Here is a 22,481-nt window from a genome sequence, read left to right as displayed (position 1 = left end):
GCCCTCCCGGATGAGCGGCAGGAGCTACCAATCATCAAGTGAGTGACAGAAGAAGCTCCAAACCAGAGGCTCCTAGGCAAGTGGCACGCAACAGTGGGAGCTGCCCCCGCCCCCACCCAAGACAAGCCGCAGCTCCGCGTCACACCCACCCTGCCCCGGCTGAGCAGCACTTGCCCCAGCCCTGCTCCTCCCTTACTGTGGGGGCCTTGATCCTGCCCCCCGCCAGCGCCTTCCCTCCCCTCTCCCCTTCCACCACACTAGATTTACCAGCTGGAGGCAGCTCTCCATGCTGCCGGGCTGTGCTCCTCACTGCCTGTGCTGCACTGTGGTTGTGTGCATGCACAGGCCATTTATGGACCAAATTATCGGCCTGATATGGCTGACTTCCAAATTTTCTCTATATCGGTGCCGATCGAATATCAGACCCATGTATCGGTGCACCTCTAGTATTAACTTGATTCCTAGAATTTGGGTTAAGCAGCATTACAGCATCATAGTAACTATAGCTTTGTAGAGGCAAAAAGGGTCAATCATCACAATTTAGCACCATAATAAGAGTCATCAACAAATTTTATTAGGAAAAATTGTATTGTATGTGATAAAGACTAAGTGTCAGTGTCAATGGCAAGGAAGAACCCATACTCTGCATAGATGAGGCCCTAACTACTTAGAAGCAAAATCACATTTTCAAAAATTAATAACAGACAAGCAATACTTTATTCCTGGAAGAGTTGGTAAGAATGCAACTAATCAGAAATCACACTGTACCTTTAACCACTGCTCTGCCTGCTCTTTGCTTTGTACTGCTAGAACCAGTGCATCTGTTCCCTGATGACTGATTTTCAGCTCATGCTTCTTCTTTTTGCTGTCTTTGGGAATATATGTGATGCTGCAGTCATTCAACAGCAGTTCCATCTGAGGTTGCTGATCCTTCGAACTTTTATAACACTAAATAAAAATAAAGTAGTATTAGGTGAAAGTTTAATTTGCTTCACACACAAAGAAAATCCTTACTACCAGGCAACATTTTTTTTTGCTTGTCCCATTAACAAATACTGGAAAGCTAATCAGAGTTATCTTTATGTTTTTTTCCCCATCTTTCTTGAAGTGAAATTACTGCCCGATTGATACTAGTGGACATATTTAATAACAGAAAACTACTGCATGGTGAACGGCAAAGTGACCTTATTTCTATCACTATGACCGAAGCCTGAACTAGATCAGACTCCCAGAGCACAGTTCAGCCTCCATGTCCGCTTACTCTTTAACTGCCCTGCTAACATTGATAAAACTATGAAATGCGAATTTTTCAACTCTTCATCAGTGAACAAATCTATAATGCCCTTCTGATGCTGGATCACTGAAGACCTGGCTCAGACTTGAACCAAAGGCCTAATGAAGGGAAGGCTTTTAGATAGTCTGACTAATACCATGGACAGCCAGTCTCCCTGTTGAACATGCATCCTTCTGACTTCACTTCTGTTGGTGTGGTTCAGTTCGATTCAGCTTTAATACACAAAGTATCAGACCAATAACATAAATCAATGCAAAAGAATGTTATTTGAATGTCTAGTTACTCCAGCTCCATATGCAAAATGGGCTTCTGTACATTCCGATGAGCTGATGGAAATGCCAGATTTATATATGCTGTAACATGTATGAAGGAAAATAAGCTCACATGCATTTTTGTACATAGACCTAAAGTACCCTATTATAAAACTTTTTCTCGTACCCATTTCATGAGCTAAATATAGGAACACAGGAACTGTTGATAGGTTATTCCAAAGACTACAGCTAAAGCAGACCAAGTATATTCCCTCTAAACCAGGGGTGGGCAAAATGTGGCCCGCGGGCCAGATGTGGCCTGCCAGCCCATTCTATCTGGCCTGTGGAGCCCCTACAAAATTTAGAAAATTAATATTTATCTGCCCTTGGCTGCCTGTCATGGCCCTTGATAGCTTGCCAAAACTCAGTGTGCAGCCCTCTGCCCAAAATAATTGCCCACCCTTGCTCTAAACAAATCTTCGTAGTATTGCTGAATGATGAATAATATTTTGAATAAATTTGTTACATTAAAAAAATATCTTTATGACATGAGAGTCTGAAAAAATAGCATCTTTTCCTACTTTATAAAACATTTTGTGGTAAGTATTTAGATACATTTCTAGTTTGTATTTTTAGAAGTTCATATGGAAATCTAATAAAAGCACAACATTTGCATACTAAATGATGCCATATGAGGCTGTGCAGAAAGCAATTATCTGACAGTATATTTCTACTGAATGTCCGATTCAGCTGTAAAATAATTTTGGCTTCATCCAAATCCTGCATTTATAATACAGGCAATTACTAATCCCTAAACACACATATAAAACTGTATTGGTTTCTGTGTAAATCACAGGTTAGTTCACTGTTGGAAAAAAATTAGAACACTAATCTCATAAATTGCTCATTCAACTCTTATTATAGTTTATATTTTCGTAATCCTCATTACGGTAGAAAAAAAGAAAGCCCTGGGGAAAAAAAAATAACTTCAGCCAGTACATGTGGTTAAAAAGGCAAAAAAGAGTACTGGCAGGCTTTTTAAACAAACAAAGTTAATTCTAAATGATCTATAACATACTTAAACAAAAAAAACCAAAGCAAAACAACTCTCACCCTTCTCTTTCTCAATTTTAAATTAGTAATTTTCATTGCAAGACCCTGATTCTGATCTTGCATTTTGGTCTAAATCTAGATTACTGTCAGTGAATCTAATGAAGTTAAAAACACATGTCACTCCAAACACAGTCAAAAGGTTCTTTTTGATCATGGAAGATAAATGCAGTGTCAAAATAAAATTCCCCAAATGTAAATTGAACTGGCCATATAATAATAGAATTCCACATCATTGTTGGCAATGCCTTAATCTCAAGATCTATTTCCTTTGACCTGTCCCTCCTCATGCAGTCAAAATAACATAGCTGGAAGGCTAAAAGACCTGGGCTATAGTGGGTCAATGGGCAAAATAAGCTCCTTGTGGCAAGTGTCTTGCAAGCTGTCATACCAATTTAAAGTTGAGATACTGCCACCAAAAATTCATCTCTAGTTACAGTTGTGTTGGCACTGCACAGGGGGACAGGCAATTTCTAAGATTCCTAAATGATTTAGCAATTTACTTTAGAACCCTTACAAGGTTTATAATGTTATATAAAAGAAAGACAGCCTATATAATTAAATTCTTTTTTCTGTAAATAACAAGTCTTGGACTGTGAATTTACTAACACTGGATCCTCCACTGTTGCCTGCAACGTAAGAGGAATACAGCAGAGTACCAAAGAAAGAATGTATGAAGACATTTAAATGACTTGTATCTTTCCTTTCTATGTTGCAGCTGTGTATCATGTGAATATTGCATCTGTAATTACAGCAGAACAGATGGTGAGGGTTGTGTTTAAAGCATATACATTACTATAACATATGCTGCCAAGTCATAGCATATCTAACAATCTAACAATGACTTGTTTTCTCTTAAGGGTCTGATCCAAGAGCTCTTATATAGGCAAAAAGCCCAGAGAGTCCAATGAGGTTTTCTGCCTCCACAGGGAATTCAGGCTTGGGCTCTCAGGGTTTCATGAATTCTCTCATCTGAAATGTATTAGAAGGAAACAGGCTGCAGACTAGCTTCCCTGCATTCAGGAATTCTCTTGGGTGTAGATTTCAGTGACAAAGTTCCATATTTGAAGCGCCACAAAAAAGCCATATATTCATAAATTCAGAGTCCTCATTCTTAAGCAATCCATGAGTGGGTCCTTTGATAATAGTACTGACACTGACTTCCACTGTCTAACTAAATAAGATACATAGATAGCACAAGCTTTCATGAACTCAAGTTTATTTCGTTAGATGCTACGAAAGGACAGCGTAGAGCAGTGTATAAAGTGGAGTGATTTCATTTCATTCGCTTCTCTCTGATGTTCTTTCCCAGCATCAGATGAAGTGAACTCAAGATCATGATATCTTGTGCTGTCTATATATATCTTATTCAGCTAATCTATTGCATATCTACCCTGCCTTCTGCTTGACTTCAGACTATCATGGCTACCTACCCCTCTCTGATTGCTATTTACAATTTATATATGGTTCATAAACAGTTTTAATATATCCTTAAAAAATCATAAATAGTAAAGCAAGTATTGCCCAATTAAATAATAATTACCAGTAGTTTGTTTTCTTTGATAACACACAGTAATTTGGTCCATTGTCCAAAACGCTTCTTTCTTAGGAGGAAGGCACAGATTTTAGCATCCTTCACTAGGTCCATAGAGGCCTCCTCAGAAGGCCATTGATGTCTCATTTTTTTCCCCTTCCCATCCTCCTCCTCTTCATCATATGATTCATAAGAGCTGCTCATGGCATCCGAGTCATAATCTTTAAAAGGGAAGTATAAAAGCACTCAGTTAAAAATGTCACAAATGAAGCATAACTTTGAACTGAATACACATCACTAAATGTGGGATGCATTCCCTACAGCACTTGTCCTTGTTTTTAAGCCCTGGGAAAATATGCAAGTGGTACAGAGTATGTTACCTATAAAGTTGGGTTTTAACCTTGGCAAATGACCATATAAAATGGCATATTACTGATGTCATTTTTTGTAAAATGGCTAAGCTTCTGAAAAGAATAACTGAACAATCACAGTATTTTCTATTTTCAGTAATATTTTTACTAATAAAGGCAAACCAAAGACAGAAAACCATTTCAGTTACTAATATCAACACACTGAGTTTAAGTACAATATAATATGATAGAAAAATTAAAATTACATCATAATGAGACATAAGTATAGCACCATAATTGTATCCCTAGAATTTTAATTAGACAAATTACTTCAGGATAAATACTTAGCAATTAGATGGTGTTTATGGTCTCTGAAGTATTTGAAATGTTCGATCTTTCATTTATTGCAGATGTTCTAAAGAGGAAGAAATTTTAAATTTGCCCCACTCCTTATTTCCTTAAAGTACTTAGATTCTTGATGACAATGCAGGCACAAAAATACCTTTCAGTATTAAGGCTGGAGTAGGCAGATAGCAAAGCACAGCGTATAACATATCTTAAACACAGACAGCAAGAGAATTTCACATATGGCTATTATAATCATCTGAAATTAAACAGCAGTGATACAATTAACACTCAAGCAGGCATTACTGCACTACTACCTACTAATATAAATGCTGAAAGCATTCTGGAAAAATATCTCCATGTTCTTTAGTCCCCGGCAGACGTTTCACTTAAGACATGATCAGCTAGTTAATCACATCGTCAGAAGTAACCCAGCCACACATTAATGAAATAAATGGCATAATGAAACAAGGAATAAGTCAGGGATCAACAACTTTTTGGGGCAGAGTCCAAAAATACCCACAACCTTGATTTGTAAGATGTTGGTTGTGCCAGCGGCAGACAGTGAGGAAACCATGAGGGGCCCAATCCTTGTTGTGGCAGCGCAGCTCCAGCCCCTTCCCCAAGGTGTGAGTGCCACGCAAAATGCTTCCACGTGCCATGCTCTGGCTTGCGTGCCAGGGGTTGCCTACCCCTGGAATAAGCAATAAAATTACCATATTTATTCAAATGCAAGACGAGGTCTCTGTTCCCTGCAACTGGCATAGGGAAAGAAGCCCCTCATCTTATAATGGACAGAGACAAATTCAAGGCAAGCCTCTAAGAATTAGATTATATACCTGGAAAATTAGAACTAATTTACAAATTTTCTATATATAGTATCTAATTATTGGGGAGCCACCTTATAGTCCGGGTCATCTGTTCATGTAAATATGGTATTAAACAAAATGTGCGTGTAGCAACTGTGTGGCTGGTCTCAATCATGCCTTAAATTGAACATATGGCCAGGTATCAGCTGATCAGCACTCCAAGCCTCAGGAAGGCAGGGGAGTTCTTGACCCCCATATTCTTCTGAAGCTCAGAGCACCTATCAGCTGACTGCTGCTCCCAGCCTTGGGAGAGCACTGGAGTGGAGGACTGCAAAGGCAGGGAGTGGCTGCTAATTAGGCTCCCAGCTTCAGGGGTGCATCAATCAAGGGCTTTGTTGCATCCCCAAGCTGGGTGCAAAAGTAAGCTGATTGATGATGGCAGCATAGGAGTGTGCTGGAGTCCTTCAAGGCACTATGGGAACCAGCCATAAAGTTAACCTCCACCCACATGCCAGGAAGAGCCAGGACTGCACTAGATGACTAGCGGTATCAGCTTTGGGAGCAGAGGGGAGCTGCAGCAAAATTTGGAGTGGCTACAGTGTTGCTGGTGCCTGCTCCCAGCTCCACCCCTGCTAAGAAGAGCCCTTTGCAGCGCCAGCTTGAGCCCACAGCTGCAGCCTGCCCCCCCTCTACACAGATCCGGGAGCACACGCCCCCCCCATGCCCTCCTGGGGTGCAAACAATGGTGGGAGACACCCCCTCCCATAAGCCATGGCTTTGTCACATGTGCCCCCCGCCCAGCTGGGCAGTGCCTGCCCCCACCCCCTCCCTCAAACACCATGGGAGGTGTTGATCCCCTGCCACATCCTTCCCTCCCCATTTCCCTTCCAACTTACCAGCTGCAGGCAGCTCTCCAAGCTGCTAGCTCTGCTCCTTGCTGCCTGCGTGCTGCACTGTGGCTGCCTGCAGCACGGGCATTTATCAGTCAAATAATTGGCCCCATCAGGCTGATATCTGATACAGCTAACTTTCTTTATATCGTTACCGATCCGATATTGGACTGATGTATTGGTGCAGCTCTAATATTAATGTGTGTAATATATGTAATAACTTTGTGGCACGTTCCTTTTATTGCACCATTAATTGCTCTAATGTGTGTCCAGCTTATGACTTAACACGTGATTACCTTGTTAATCACATCTTAGGTGTGCCACCTCCCCAGGGCTTTAGACTGTAGTCAGATGCTTAGGGTACTAGCTAGGGATATGCAAGAGTGATTTAGGATGAAAAATCTGCTTTGAATCAACCAGAGCAGGGATTTGAACTTGAGAGTACAGCAATCCAGACTGGTACCTGAAATGCCTAGGTAGATAAACAGATACCTACACATGCTTCAATCTATTTCAGGATCAAAAACACATATTTTGACACATTTTAATAAAGATTTTTTTAAAATGTGTATTTTTCCTTTCACCACCAAACAAATACAAATACTGAAATATTGAATGCTGCCATGGAACAGACTTATTGTCCCCAGTGGAGTAGTATGGCTTATAGATAGCTTAATGCAGAACAAATAGCTAAAATCTGCAACATTCCAAAGGAAAAAATACAATGTGATTTTGTGTTAAAATATTGTGTTGCTATTATTGTGTGTATATGTGTATTGTTGTGTTAAAAAATCCCAGAAAACAGAAATCAAGGTATAGGCAGGAAAGCTAAAGGTTCTCTGTTATTTAACTTAAAGAGATAGATTGGGATGTAGTTTTATACAAAACCGTACATACTCGCTCATGCTCATTTAAAACAATATGAAAGATCTGCCAGGTTTTCTCCTATTTCTCTATCCCTCTTAATTTCCTCCCCCAGGATCAAGGTTAAATAGCCTAAACAAAAATAGATTTTTGCACGGGTTATCCGGTAAATTCCACGGAAGTTTACAGCGCCAAACCAGGAAATACTTAGGAGTTCATTGAGTAAACTACTAACATATCCTTACCTGTTCGGGAGAAAAAGTTAAGGTTGCATAGTTTCACAGTTTCTAGGGTCAGAAGATCATCTAGTCCGACCCCCTGCCATGGCAGGAAAGAATACTGGGGTCAAACAACCCCAGCAAGATGTTCATCTAACCTCCTCTTAAACACCCCCAGGGTAGGAGCCTGCACCACTTCTCCTGGAAGTTGGTTCCAGACCCTAGCCGCCCTGACCGTGAAGTAGCACCTCCTGATATCTAGCCTAAATCTACCCTCTGCCAGCTTGTGACTGTTATTACTGGTCCCTGGCACTGCGTGGGGGAACAGTGACTCCCCCAATGCCTGCTGATCCCCCCTGACTAGTTTGTAACAGGCCACAAGATCCCCCCTCAGCCTTCTCTTTTGGAGGCTGAACAGGTTCAGGTTCCGTAGCCTCTCCTCGTAGGGCCTGCCCTGCTGTCCTCTGATCATGCGAGTGGCCCTCCTCTGGACCCTCTCCATGCTGTCCACATCCCTCTTGAAGTGCAGCGCCCAGAACTGGATGCAGTACTCCAGCTGTGGCCTGACCAGTGCCGCATAGAGGGGGAGGATCACCTCCTTGGACCTGCTCGAGATGCATCTGTGGATGCATGCCAAGGTGCGGTTGGCCTTCCTAACTGCCTCCCCACACTGCCAGTCCATGCTCATTTTGGAGTCAATGATGACCCCAAGATCCTTTTCCGCCTCCATGCTGACAAGAGGGGAGTTCCCTAACCTGTAGGTATGGTGCTGGTTGTTCCTCCCGAGGTGCATCACCTTGCACTTGTCTGTGTTGAAACCCATCCTATTCTTGTCTGCCCACCCTTGTAACCTGTCTAGGTCTGATTGTAGCCTGTTGCATCCTTCCAGTGTGCCCACATCCCCCCACATCTTAGTGTCATCAGCAAATTTGAACAGGGTGCTTTTTACCCCCTCGTCCAAATCACTGATGAAGATGTTGAACAGCGCGGGCCCGAGGACCGAGCCCTGCGGAACCCTACTGCCCACGTCCTTCCAGGTTGAGAAGGACCCATCCACTACCACCCTCTGGGTGCGGCCCTCCAGCCAGTTGGTGACCTATTTGACTGTGTGGGTGTCTACTCCAGAGTCCCACAACTTCTTGATGAGAACGGGGTGAGAGACAGTGTCAAAAGCCTTCCGGAAGTCCAGGAAGACTAACTCCACTGCTACTCCTGCATCTAATGATCTGGTGATCTGATCGTAAGAGGCCACCAGGTTGGTCTGACAGGACCTGCCACTGATGAACCCGTGTTGGTTGCCCCTAAGCATGCAGTCCCCTGCTGGCCCCTCCTGGATGTGTGCCAGCATAATTTTCTCAAACAGCTTGCCTAGGATTGCGGTAAGACTAACTGGCCTACAGTTTCCCGGGTCCTCCTTCCTGCCTTTTTTGAAGATGGGAACCACGTTGGCCCTCTTCCAGTCCTCCGGTACCTCACCAGAGCCCCACGAGTGCTCGTAAAGCCGTGCCAGGGGACTTGCAATGACCTTGGCCAGTTCCTTTAGAACTCTAGGGTGGAGATCATCCGGACCGGCTGACTTGAATACGTCCAGCCCCCTAACTAAATCCTCGCTAACCCGTGGCCCAGGTGTGCCTCCCCCGGGGCCCGGGGTGGGGCCCAGCCGGGAGGTGGCTGTCCTGGTCCCTACTTAGGAAGACAGAGGCAAAGAAATCGTTAAACATGTTAGCTTTGCCGTCTGGTGTGACAACCAAATTTCCCAACGCGTCCTCCAAGGGCCCCACATTACCCGGGACCTTCTTTTTACCCCCTATGTATTTAAAAAAGGACTTCTTATTGTCCTTAATCTGGGAAGCTTAGTCCCAGTTCCATCTCTGCCTTGGCCTTCCTAACTACCCCCCTACATCCCTGAGCAACTACAGAATAGTCCTCCCTGGTGATGACCCCTTCTTTCCATTGGGTGTAAGCCTCCTTTTTAGCAAGGAGACATTCCGGGATGCTTTTGGTGAGCCATGGAGGCTTGTGTGCTCTCCTACTCCCTTTGATCCTCGTTGGAATTACCTTCCTTTGGGCTTGGAGGATCGTCTCCTTAAGGAGTGACCACTCTCCTTGGATACCTGGCTCCCCTCCCCTCCAGGACCTCAGCGCTTCTCCAACTATCCTCCTTAGCTCGTTGAAGTCTGCCCTCCTAAAATCTAGGGCCGCTGCCTTACTGCATGCCTTTCCCATCTTGCGCTGGATGGTGAATTCCAGCAGGCGATGATCGCTGTCGCCCAGGTGGTCGAGCACCCGCAGTCCCCTCACCAGGTCATCACCCATGGCCAGCACTAGGTCCAACAAGGCTGTGCACCTCCTGGGTTAGATGGAGGTCCTGCACTCTGGCCAAGAACCTACGTGAGCGTTCAGACCTGGCTGACTGCTCTTCCCAGCAGATGTCCGGGAAGTTCAGGTCCCCCATGACTACCACATCCTTAGCCTTCGCTACCTCTGTGAGTTGACCTAAGAATTCCTGGTCAAGCTCTTCTCCCTGGTTGGGAGGTCTGTAGTAGACTCCCACCATTAAGTCTCTTTCCCCTCGACTGCCTTGTACTCTAATCCAAAGCACTTCAGAGTGCCCCTCCCCTGCCTCCTTGCTAATTGACGAGGATGTGTATTCCTCCTTAATATAGAGTGCCATGCCCCAACCTCCCTTTCCTATCCTGTCCCTCATGTACAACCTATAGCCCTTGACATTCACCACCCAATCATGCGTTGAGTCCCACCACGTTTCCGTAATCCCCACCATGTCCGGGCTGGTGTCAGCCAGCAGGAGGGTGAGTTCCTCCTGCTTGTTACCCATACTACAAAGTTAATGAAATGTGAGAATGTAGATTCAGTAGTTAAATTTACATCTTGAAGATGTTTCCCTGAGGAACATGTTTTGCAGAGGCATAACCTAAGGGGTGAGCTGCTAGAACCCCATTTCATTCCCACAATACTTTAGGTGGTCATAAATGGCCTCCCTTTCATTCTTTCAAATTAACAGAGATCTTGTGGAGTTAGGACACAATGGGTTCTTCTACACGTTCAAATAAGCATGACTAAATTTACTATGCATTAAGCAATTTTTGGCAGCTGTCTACATGTGCAGGGACTTGGGACTAAAGTTAGTGCACTTGATGCTGAAGTTAGCTGCAAGTCCCTTCAGCCATGCCATGTGCCCCTGTGGCCACCAGGGGGAGTTCCATCCTAGGCCACATGGCTGCCAGCACTTGGCAGCCATGTTGAAGCCAGAGCCGGCTGCCAGTACTTGACAGCCATCATGGAAGCGCTGATCTCTGGCCAGCCCCTTTTCTGACAAGGAGCCACGTGCCCAGCACAGGGGCAGAGTAGGCCAGCTCCCTCCCTGCCCACCCTGCCTCCCCGCACCAGGGCTGCCTCTGGCAGTGGTGCCCAGCACTGCTCCAGCCCAACCTCTGTTACTCATGAAACTCAAACCCCTGCATTGTTACTGGCCATGGTGCTGCCCCTTCTGGCCCCAGCAGCACCCCACCCACGCCCCAGGACAGCTGCACATGTGTCAATGGGGGCCGTACCTCCTGCACTTCCCCACTCAAGCCCACCTGCCTTGCTGCCCACACACCCTCTACTCACCTGCAGCACCACTCTCAGGACACACACAAGAGTGAAACAAAAAAACTTTAATGCCCTCACAATCCTCACCTGCACCCCTCCCCCCTCAACAAACAGTGCCCTTCCACCACACTCCCCACCTACCAACAATAAAAAACTCATTTACAAGAGGCATATAATATACATAAGACAAACTATATACATACTAAAAATTATTTACAATATTTTGGCTATTCCAGCTCAGAGTAGGGAGTTGGAGAGGGGGAGGGGGCCAGGCCAGGGGGGATGGCAGGCAGGAAGTTCTCTAGGACCTCCTCCTAGGGCCAGGGAGGAGCCTGCTGCAGGGTGGCGGGTGGGATCTAGGGGCCCTGTGGGGCCATGGATGGGGGCCAGACAGCAGGGGACATGTACGCAGGTACCAGGGCCAGGATGGTCTCTATTGCTTGGCGACTGGTGCCCCCCCCACTACTGGAGCTGCTCCAGGTCCTCCATGAGGGCCCAGTGGTCCCGCTGTGCCTGCTCCTATGCCTCCACCCAGACAACATCCTCCAGCCACCAGGCCTGCTCCTGTATCTCTCATGTCTGCTCCTTCAGCCACCATGCCTGCTCCTGTCCCTCCATCATCACCACCAGCCACTAGAGCACAGGGTCCAGTCTCTGGTGTGCCATGGCACAGCTGGCACATCCAGACCAGACCACTGTGCCAAGGGCAGGTTTCCCCGAGCTGCCAGTGGATGCAGCAGCCAGGGAGGAGGATGGGGTGGGGCACTGAAGGCCCAAGGTCCCCTCCTCTGGTAATGTGTCATTGGAGGTTTCAGGGCAGGATAGGGGCTCTGCCAGGCCTCCCCTGCTTGTGGCACTCACTGGGGTTCAACCTGGCTTCTGGGGCACCAAAATGTGGGTCAGCTGACAGATAAAGGGCACGGCCTTTTGGGTATGAGCGGACCAACGACTGAAGTCAGTTACAACCATCCACTGTGCCTGCAAGACCTAGACCTTTATGCAGCACTGCTGCGTCAACTGAGAGTGCCCTCATTCCCACATCCCACCCAACAGGGCTTAGTAAATGTGGGGGTTTGAGTTCCTGCCCTGTGTGAACTACTTCTGCACATCAACATGGTCCCAGAGTGCCATGAGGTCATGCAACTCCTCCCGGGTCCAGTTGGGGGCTCTGGAGGTTGGCATGGGCAAGACTGGGGCTCAATGGGGATGAGGATGATTACATGGTCACCCCATGCTGGATCTTTGGGCCCCCACATAGCTGTTCCTTCATGTCTGGCCTTTGACGGCTGCCAGAAGCGCCCAGCACAGGGGCACAGCCAGGGACTGGGAGCCATGCAGCAGAGGCACTTCACCACAGGACCTGCAAGGACAGGAGACACTTTGGGGGTGAGCAGCAGCAGGGAACAGGTACTGGCCCTGCTGCCAGACACTCAGGCAGCAGCACTGGGGAGATCTCAGGGCTGGGCAAGGGACACAGCAAAGTGCAGCCCTTTGCAACACTCACTTGTGGCTTAGCAGCAGCTCTGGAGGGGGACAGGCCAGGCAGAAGCAGCCTGTGGTGTGTCCAGGGGTACATGCAGTGCCTGCTGGGCTCCTGCACAGACCAGCAGTCTTGCTCAGGTTCCTTGTGTGCGTTCCCCAGAGCACAAAATGGCTGTTGGCTTTTATAGCCTGCAGTTAGGGGCTGCTAGAGAGTGGCCCAGACTTGGGGAAGGAGAGCCAGCAAGCCAGGAGCCCTGGGGCTGGGCTCAGGCTGGCTCCTTAGTGGCTGGGAAGACCTGGCACTAAAGTTTGTGCCAGTTGCATCTACATGTGCATTAATGCACTTTAACTACATCTAAATTTGCTATTTTTAATGTGCATTAAAGGCACACATGTGTAGACAAGAGCCCTTAATGCACATTAACACATCTCATGTAAACGCGCCCTTTGTCATGTTCCCCTCATAAATAACCACCTGTCTAAAGCCATCTTCTGTTTAAAATGAAAGGTATTGCGATTCTGCTCCAATCTCTACCAAAAGATTGCCTCTGAATCTGATAAATTTGTGAGGGAAAACCAATCGTGATGGAAAGCAGAGACGACAAAATGCTACTCTTTAAATAAAGTAAGGGAACACTGTTTTGACAATATATTTCAATACATGTATAAATGGGATAGGCCCCTCCAAAATTAACACACAGCTTTCTTAGTTTATGAGCTTGGGATCATTTTTATTTTCAGATCAATTCTGAAGCATATAGAAGCCAGCACTTCAAATCTAACCTTTATCAGGACTGAAGATACCAGTGATTTCACTAAATTTGAGGTATACCTTGTAGAAGTAGAGACAGAACAGCAACCCTTTTTCTACCAGGCAAGGGCCTACAAAACACTTTTTACACCCTCATTTTTAAGTCTGTATCTGTTACAGCAGGCAAAAGGCAATATTGTATCCATTTTCACTGTATTTTTAATAGGCTATTTCCCTTTCCATTTTACAGGATGTTTTAACTTTCTCATATTCCATGAAAGAATGCTCCACCTAACTTAAATATGGTTATCACACTCCTTGCTATATTGAAAAAAATTGGTTTCTTTTTACCTTGAACTCCAAGCAAATATCCTGTTTCCTCCATTCCTTTTCAATAAGATCATGTGATTAGCCATTGCATTTTTCTTCATAATACTATATACTTTCATCAAAGATATTTACATCACAATTCCAGAGGTGATAGTTGGGATCCAAAAGTTAAGGCTGAGTTTTCCACTATGGGATTTATACAGACGCACGGTTAGCAGAATATGTCAAAGCAAATCAAAGCCCATCAAGTGGAAAGACTTTACACTTCATAGTAGGAGTGGCACCTTTCATGTCTTCTGCACCGTAGTTATTATATCACATAGTCGCTTTGCACTGAACAATTAAAAAACAATGTCTTCTAGTCCCTTCTTTATGGTCTGCCCTGAGGCATATGCACCAAGCAAAATGACTTTGCATGCCATGCTCTGGCACCCATACTGGTGGTTGCCTACCCTGACCTATACTCAGAAGCCCTTGTTGCTATGACCTTTGTCTATCTTTACTGAGATGTCCCTTCTCCATCCCTTGTTATCCCAAACTGCTGCATCATGCTTAATAGATTATGAACTCTGAGACAAAGACTTGCTACTGTTCCCTTTTAAGGTGAGCTGCATACTTTTAACAAGATGCTATTACGATTACAATTGATCAGTATTGGTTATTAACCTATTAATTAAAAAGGAAATTTGGAATATGATAAGATCAATGTTTAACAGATATTAAGTCTCGATTTGATTTCTGAAGTCGATGTGTTGTTAACCACAATCAATTAATTAAATATCCATGCCTAACAAATATTTATTAGAAGCTCATGAAGAGATATAATGTGGGACTTTAGAAGAATATATGTACAGAACAACTACACATATGATGTATACAGTTTCTTTCACATGCTCTCCTTTCCACTAATATTAAATAAGAACTGAACCTGAAGAGATTGAGATTTAAACTACTTAAAAGAAGGCAGGCTTGGTAGGAAAAATACCAACAAATTATCAAAAAGCCACCAGTGATTTAATACCATCAACTCGTATCATCTCATTTGATTATACTGGGTGTGTCTACACATGCCCCTATGGCACCATTGTTACTGCGCCTTCATTTAGTACTTCCTTTAGGGAGTATTAAATTGCGGCGTAGTAACAGCCATTACTGTGCAGGACCGGCAATGTTATTTTTAGCTGCTACATAGCCGTAGCAACACATTGCTATGGTGATAGAGCTGCAGCATCGCAGTTTGTGCCCGCTAACACTACATCACTGTAGTGCATTGCTACAGCGACACAGCATCTTGTGCAGACACACCCACTGAGGAAGATGAATTAAGCAGGTGCCTTAAAGGGGATGAATTAAAAGCATTATATATATATATATATATATATATATATGAACATGAAAGGCAAGAATTTGTGTGTGTGTGATCTCTTTTATTGGACCAACTGCACAGCTGGGATAAACCTAGACAAGCTTTTGAATACAGTACATTTTCTTCAGTGTGAAGCTATTCTTGCCTGTGTCCATACAAGACTAAAAGTGTTATTGCAGCTCTTGTAGGCATGCCCAACATCACTTCAAAACACAACGGCTTAGGGACTGATAGCAGTAAAGCTATGACACCATACAGTTCAATATCTAGGTATTTACATAGCATCTTGAGCAAATTAGGCAGCCTGCACGGAGCTTCAGGTTAGCACAGGTACAGTTAGGTTAAAACCTGCTCACTTATGTGTAGTCATGACAGTGCTGACAAATCTTAAGGGAGATCTCAAACATAGCCCAGGGGCTGGATCCAGCCCAGGAGCTGTACGACTTGACCTGGGGAGCTTGGACCGACCCCTCATGGGCAGGCCAGCACAACAGGATGCATGCAACATGTGTGCTACATGCAGCACCAGGTACAGTGCCCTGTTTGGTTTGGCCAGATGTCTGATACCTCTGCCTTAAGAGATAAGCAGGAATCCTGGTTTTCTCTGATAAAAAAATCCAAAATGTTCTGATTTAACACCCCCACTTCACTTTTTTCTGCGATTAAAGTGAAACACTACACACACACACACACACACACTTATATACACATACATATACAAACACATGCATACGGGCATACGTGTGTGTGCATTTGGGGGCACAGGGGGTTGATCAGACAATTTTGGATTTTTTTTTAAATCACAGAAACCAAGATCCTGGAAATAAGCATCTGCAGAACTTAAACTGTTGTTAAATATCTAGCCTTTGTGGTGTGAACATAAGACTTCCAAGTGTGAGTGGCCTATGAAAATACAGGTCCATGGCTACTACTCAAAGACCTATTACAAGAACAGGAAATCTAATAAGAAGGCTGTCACATACTGCTTGTGAAGGCAGTGAGCTAGACTAGACTTATGACAAGCATGGAGTAATCAGGGATCCTACTTCATTATCACTTCTGCATCAGCCAGGGAACTAAACTAAGACAATTCAGTACAGACATCCAACCAAACACTCAGTAGATAAAGAAGATGGAGACAACTCTCTCTCTCAACAGCAGGGTAGGGCACCCCTCCACCACTTCTTAAAATGTGGTGGCACCCCCAGTTGAGAACCACTCAGCATAATTTTTGAGGTTAGATAGTACTGAAAAAATTAGTGATGTCCTAACAGGTGCTTCTCAGCCAGGCATTGCTGCCTGCAGGTAAAGCTGCCCTGCATGCCTGCTGCACAAGCAGCCTGGAAAAGGCTGTGTGGCATGGTGTACACTCCTCTTGTAATAGGGCTCTCTGACAACCCTAAAGCCGACAGGACTGCCGGCATCAGCTGCAGTACCCCCTGGTCACACCCTAAGCTCCTCCCAGAAACAGGCATTTGAGACAGTTTCACCTGCGAGCCTCTGTTTCTAGGAGGAGTGATGGGGGTACTTAGTGGTAAGGGCTACAGCCATCCTGTCTGCTTTTAAGATTACCAGAGAGCCCTAATGTGGGAGGAATACATGCACATGGCCCTGTACGCAGGGCAGTTTTACCCGGCTGTAGCTGCAGCAGCAGCAGCAGCATCTGTGGACAAGTTGCAGAGTCCAGCAGAGAGCAACGAAAATGGTTTGGGGGCTGAGGCATATGACTTCTGAGGAGAGGCTGAGGGAGCTAGGTTTATTTAGTCTGAAGAGCAGAAGGCTGAGGAGGGATTTGATAGCAGCCTTTAATTACCTGAAGAGGGCTTCCAAGGAGGATGGAGCTAGATTGTTCTCAGTGATGACAGATGACAAAACCAGGAACAACAGTCTCAAGTTGCAGTAAGGGAGGTTTAAGTTGGATATGAGGAAAAGCTCTCTCACTAGGAGGGTGGTGAAGCACGGAAACAGCTTTCCTAGAGAGGTGATGGAATCTCCACCTTTGCAGGTTTTTATGACCTGGCTAGACAAAGCCTCGGCTGCAATGATACAGTGGGCACGGTCCTGCACTGAGCAGGGGGTTGCACCAGATGACCTCCTGAGGGCCCTTCCAATCCTAATGTTCTATGGTCCTATGACACATAGCCACCAGCGGGGCTGGCTGGGGCACAAGGGTGCTTCAATGCTGGGGATGCCTGATGGCTAACCCCACCCTGAAGCACCCTTGTGCTCCAGTCAGCCTCTCCACAACACATTGAGCTTGATCAGAGCAGCCCCAGGTTGGCAGGCTGACCCCCCCCCAGGGCATAATGTAGCCATTACAGTTACAAATAGCAGAATGTAAAGTGCTCCATGTGGGAGGAAATAATCTACAACACACTTACAGGCTCAGCAGTCCTCTGCTTGCCAGCACCACAACTGAACGAGACCTGGGTGTCATGACAAACAGCAAAATGAACATGAGCCACCAATGCGATGCCATAGCTGGCAGAGCTCATCAAACACTGACATGCATCTGCCGAGGCACCTTGAGCAAGGCTAAGGAAGTCATCCTCCCACTCTCCTCGGCCTTGGTGAGACCGCAGCTGGAGTACCGCGCCCAGTTCTGGGCACCGCACTTCAGGAAGGATGTGGAGAAGCTCGAGACAGTCCAAAGGAGGGCCACATGCATGATTAGAGGCCCAGGGACCAGGTTATTTGAGGACAGGCTGAAAGACTTGGGACAGTTCAGCCTGGAGAAGAGAAGACCCAGAGGGGACTTGATGGCAGCCTATAGGTATATCAGGGGCCAGGGGGAGGGGGCATCTATTCACCAAGGCCTCCCAGGGGAGGAAAAAAAATAAGCTGACTGAAGATCGCTTCAGGCTCAACACAAGAAAAAACTTCTTTACAAGCTAAGTGCCGAGGGTTTGGAACAGGCTGCCCTGTTGTACAGTGGCACAGTTATCTACTTTGTCAATCTTCAAAAAGCGTCTTGACGCCCGTTTTGCTGGGGTCATCTGATCCCAGCAGTCCTTCCTGCCCAAGTGCAGGGGGCCTGGACCCAGTAACTGGTAAGGTCCTTTCCAGTCCCTAATGTCTATGAAACTATGAATTGTTGACAAGACTTATGTTCCTACATAACTTTTAATAAAAGAGAACTTCATAAATACAAAATGGCAATGAAATGCAGTAAAATGTAGGCAATACAGGTTATAACCCATACTTATATGCATATTGGGGGGGTTGTGTGTTTATTGTTTAAGTTGCAGCACTAATGAATGACTCTCTTGGTCCATCTATCCTACAAGCTTTAGTGGGTTTGGATACCTTGTTGTAGTTAATATTTTTTTTAAAATGAACTGGGCTTTGTTTAGCAACCTTGATTTGGAAATTCAGACTGGGTGTAGCAGGACCACCCTGCAGTGTTTGTCAGGAAGAAGCGGGGAGTGGCATGACCATGTTTTGCTAAGACTGCACGTATCTTCATTCTTACATTTTCTGGAACTTCTTTTCTTTTTCTCAAGTCTCCCATGTGAAGTGATGCCAGATTTCCTGTGTTTTGTTTTTATGTTAACAGCTAATGTGTACTTGTAATCTTCCATGCAACAATGAAGGGCTCTCCCTGACCTCTAATATACAAATGGATTACAGATCACTTGTTAGGTGTTCAAAGGTGACGTACTTAATTGCTGTGAGAGAAAAAGATGCATTTTATTCATCCATTAACATTTGAACAATTAAAAACATCTTATATAAAATATGCTAGGTATTCTGGTAAACTTAGTTAGCAACAAATCAGTCATGTACAATGATTTGACAGCTGATAGCAAAACAGCCCTTCGAATCTTTGCACATCTGTGGAAAAACACTCTCAACAAGAGAGTGTGTAAATGTCCAGTTCATTAATTCTGCATAATAGTTTATTGACAGCCATTTCAAAGCCCAATTTAAGCAAGCTCAGGCTGACTGAAAATTTGGATGTGGTAAAGAACACTACAGTGCTGAGATAAACAGTACTAATGATGAACCAGTAGGAAGTGCTTAGGTCTCTATATGATATATACTGCTTACTGGAAGTGATGTATTCGGGGGCCTTTCCAGGACTAAGTGGCACTGCCTCTTCATAGTAGCCTTCTGGAAGGGATGATGTTGGTAATGGTGGAGGCCCATTATCTGGGGGCTAAATTTAAAAAAAAAAAAAGGGAAAAAAAGAGAGATTAATTAAATTAACTAGATTAAATGTGCACCTAAAATATCTGGACACGTCACGTAATATTTATAATATTTAATATCCCAAGTTTATAAAACTCATATGACTTTTTCCAATATCAATTGCATATAAAGGTAAAGCTCTAGAAAAGGGAAGTTGTGCTGTTTTGTCCTAAGGAAATTTTTGCTGTGTGGCAGCTTTTGAAAAGGAAATAGGTCAGAGTTTCAAGCTGCCAGCACATTGTTATAATAAAATAATAACCAGGTTGCGGCTGAGATTTGCAAAACAGAAGAGGGAATTTAGCCATACTTCTTCCACACTACAGGAATATGCTCTGAAGCCTCAAGGCACCCAAATCTTTCCTCATCTCTTGATGAATAGTAGATTACTCTGTGAATCCTTCAGCTGATTCAAAGGAAGTATCATCATGAATGATAACAGAATCAGGCCCGAGGAAAAAAGCTATATGAAAAAGGCCTTCCATTTAGCTATTAATATCAGAATTAAAAACTACTATAATCCATCTGCAGTAAAGTACCTTAAGAGGGAAAATTTTTTTTTGGTTTAAAGACTACAAATCCCAGCTAGGTAAAGGGACCTGTGCAGGTAGATGCTCCCTACGCATGAAGTACACTTAAGGATTTCTCTGGACAGAACATTTTACAACATCAGGGCTTAAACTACTGTGAGGATGCTATACTTCAGACACAACTATTCATATTATAAAAGGAGACAATCACATTCTCCTTTAACATCGTTAACAAAGGATTTCTTTGGAAGATAATGAATTCCTACAGTACAGACCAACTTAAGTTTTCAATTACATTAAATTTCTGAATGAATAATTTAATTTAAGGAACCTTAAGTGTAGTGCCTTTTAAGAAGTGACAACAGAAGTGGTCAGAAAAATCAACAGACCAATATATATTTCATATACAAGATCAAATTTTAAAATGTTGTCTTTTGCTTTTCTAATTTCTAAATATAAATCTGTTTTAAATTTTAAACACCGGTTGCCAGCAGGCTGATACAATAACTAAGTAAATTGAAATACTGCTTGATTTGTACCATATGAATTTACTATCCCATCTCCTTAAATACCAAATGAACCCCAACTTACAGAATTCACTTACAATTGTTACAAGACTTTAATTTACATTTTCACATTCAAGGGAATTTTTATACCTTCTTCCAACATTGTACATTTATTATACATGATAACTTATGAGTAGGAGTGTCCTTTGCTCAATATTACTTTTTCCAATACATTTTTATTTTGTTCAAAACATTGACTAGATCCATGTCCTAGGGCAGGGGTTGTCAACCAGGGGTATGCATATCCCTGGGGGTACTTAGGAAGGCCCCAGGGGGTATGCAGCAGCGGCGTGGAGAAACAGGGGGCACTTCTGGTTTTGCCATCAGTGCTTCTGGTTTTGCCGCTGGCACTTCTGGTGGTTTTGCCAGTGCACCCAGGGGACCCCCCACCTGTTGATCAGCCACCAGGGAACCATCCCAGCTTTCCCCCATGCTGGCAGCTCACATGGTAGGAGGCCTGGCTAGAGCTTGTCCAGGCAATAGCTTCAGGCAAAGGGGAGGGAGGGAGTGGGATTAAATCCCACTACCTCCCCTCTCTCCTCTCGGCATGGGGACCCTAGCTGGGGTCTGGCTGGCTTTCCCCCCTGCTGGCCACTCACATGGTGGGGGGCCTAGCCAGAGAGGGCCAGGCAGCATCCTCAGGCAAAGGGGAGGAAGAGAGGGAGGGGGGTTAAACCCCTCTACCACCAGAAAGGGGACCCCGGCCCAGGTTTGCCTGGCTTTCCCCCTGCTGGCCACTCACGAGGCACTGTCCAGACCAGCTCTGGCACACCCTCCACCATGCAAGCAGCCAGCACCAGAGAAAGCTGGGCAGACCCCAGCTAGGGCTCCCATGCCTGTGGGACAGGAAGGAGACAGGCGGGTTTAATCTCCCTCCACTCTGCCTGAGGCTGCTGCCCAGGCTGGCTCTGGCCACGTCTCGTGCTGCGCAGGCGGCCAGTTATTTTCATTAAATCAAATTCACATAGAAAATATCTTCCCTCAACCATTTGTGTGAGGCAGCATAGAAACAAAGGCCATGTGTAGATGAAACAAGAGGCATATGTGCATGACACTTTAAAGTGAGCTAAATGCTTTTTGCAGTGCTTCAATGGTGTTGGTGTTAGCATGCCTCGGCAGCATACTGTGCATTAATTCCAGCTGCTAGAGGAACTTCAGTGGTGTAATGCCCCTTAAATGACTGGGGCGCAGCAAACTAAAACCCCTTAAAGGACTTTTAGTTTGCTGCCCCTACAACCACAGAGCAAAGTACCGGGCTCCGTGCAGCTCTACGGCTCTGCAGGCAGTCTGGCAGCAGCCCAGGGAAGTAAGAAAAGGCGGCGAGCCTGATCTCTGCGCCCCACACCCCCAAACCTGCCTGAGCTGCGCGAGGACCCGGGGCTTCCCTCTGTGGCTGCGGTGGCCCCTGGGACCACCCGAGCCAGGTGCTGACGGGCGGGTGCTGCCTCTGCCGCGGAGGGAAGCGCCAGCCCCTGCCCCCCTCCACCTGCCAGCAGCTCACCCTCCCCTCCCTGCTGGAGAGGCAGGTAAGTCAGTGGGGTGTGTGCATGACACAGGGGTTTAATCGGTCCTAAACTGAAGCAGTGTTTTTTAAACCCACCGCTTCAATTTAGGGCCCCTGTTTCATCTACACACACCCAAAGTTTCTAAGCCATCTTTTATTCAGAAAAGTAGTAAGAAGGTCCAAAACAGAGCTGAAAAATGCTTGTTTTTAGACTAAATGTTATTCAGAAAGAAATCAAAAAGGAAATGAAACACAAATGGTACTTGTCTGAGTTTGACCCCTTTTAAGCATTGGTTACTTCATACAGCTGGAGTGGGTAGGCCAATGTCAACACATATGGAATATGTTTCTGAATTAACTGGGCCTTAGTTTTTTAAAATATGTTTTACAGTGCCCACCACACAATTAAAAAAAAATTAAAAAGGCAATACTGATTGAAAGATGAACAATGATCATTAGAAACAACTGAAGGCACTTTTAAAGATGA

General features: G+C 45.1%; 1 protein-coding gene across 4 annotated transcripts in view; it reads right to left on the bottom strand.

Annotated features, from left to right (window-relative positions):
* The window catches only part of AFAP1 (actin filament associated protein 1), a 205,291-nt gene that overhangs the window by 69,804 nt on the left and 113,006 nt on the right, over positions 1-22,481 (bottom strand). For 2 of the 4 annotated variants that reach the window (XM_090035527.1, XM_090035529.1), the window contains 4 exons: positions 19,257-19,365; positions 5,411-5,578; positions 4,199-4,410; positions 769-948 (listed from right to left, as the gene is read on the bottom strand). In XM_090035527.1, the coding sequence (XP_089891653.1) occupies positions 769-948; positions 4,199-4,410; positions 5,411-5,578; positions 19,257-19,365 (669 nt within the window). The remainder of the gene's footprint in view (positions 1-768; positions 949-4,198; positions 4,411-5,410; positions 5,579-19,256; positions 19,366-22,481) is intronic. The other 2 variants (XM_090035528.1, XM_090035530.1) reach the window with 1 other exon arrangement.

Source organism: Crocodylus siamensis, chromosome 2, assembly GCF_052110815.1.
Source record: "Crocodylus siamensis isolate JL-2025a chromosome 2, ASM5211081v1, whole genome shotgun sequence".
In the NCBI taxonomy this organism is placed as follows: domain Eukaryota; kingdom Metazoa; phylum Chordata; order Crocodylia; family Crocodylidae; genus Crocodylus; species Crocodylus siamensis.
Note: the sequence above shows the minus strand (reverse complement) of the source record. Positions and strands in the feature narration are given on the sequence as shown.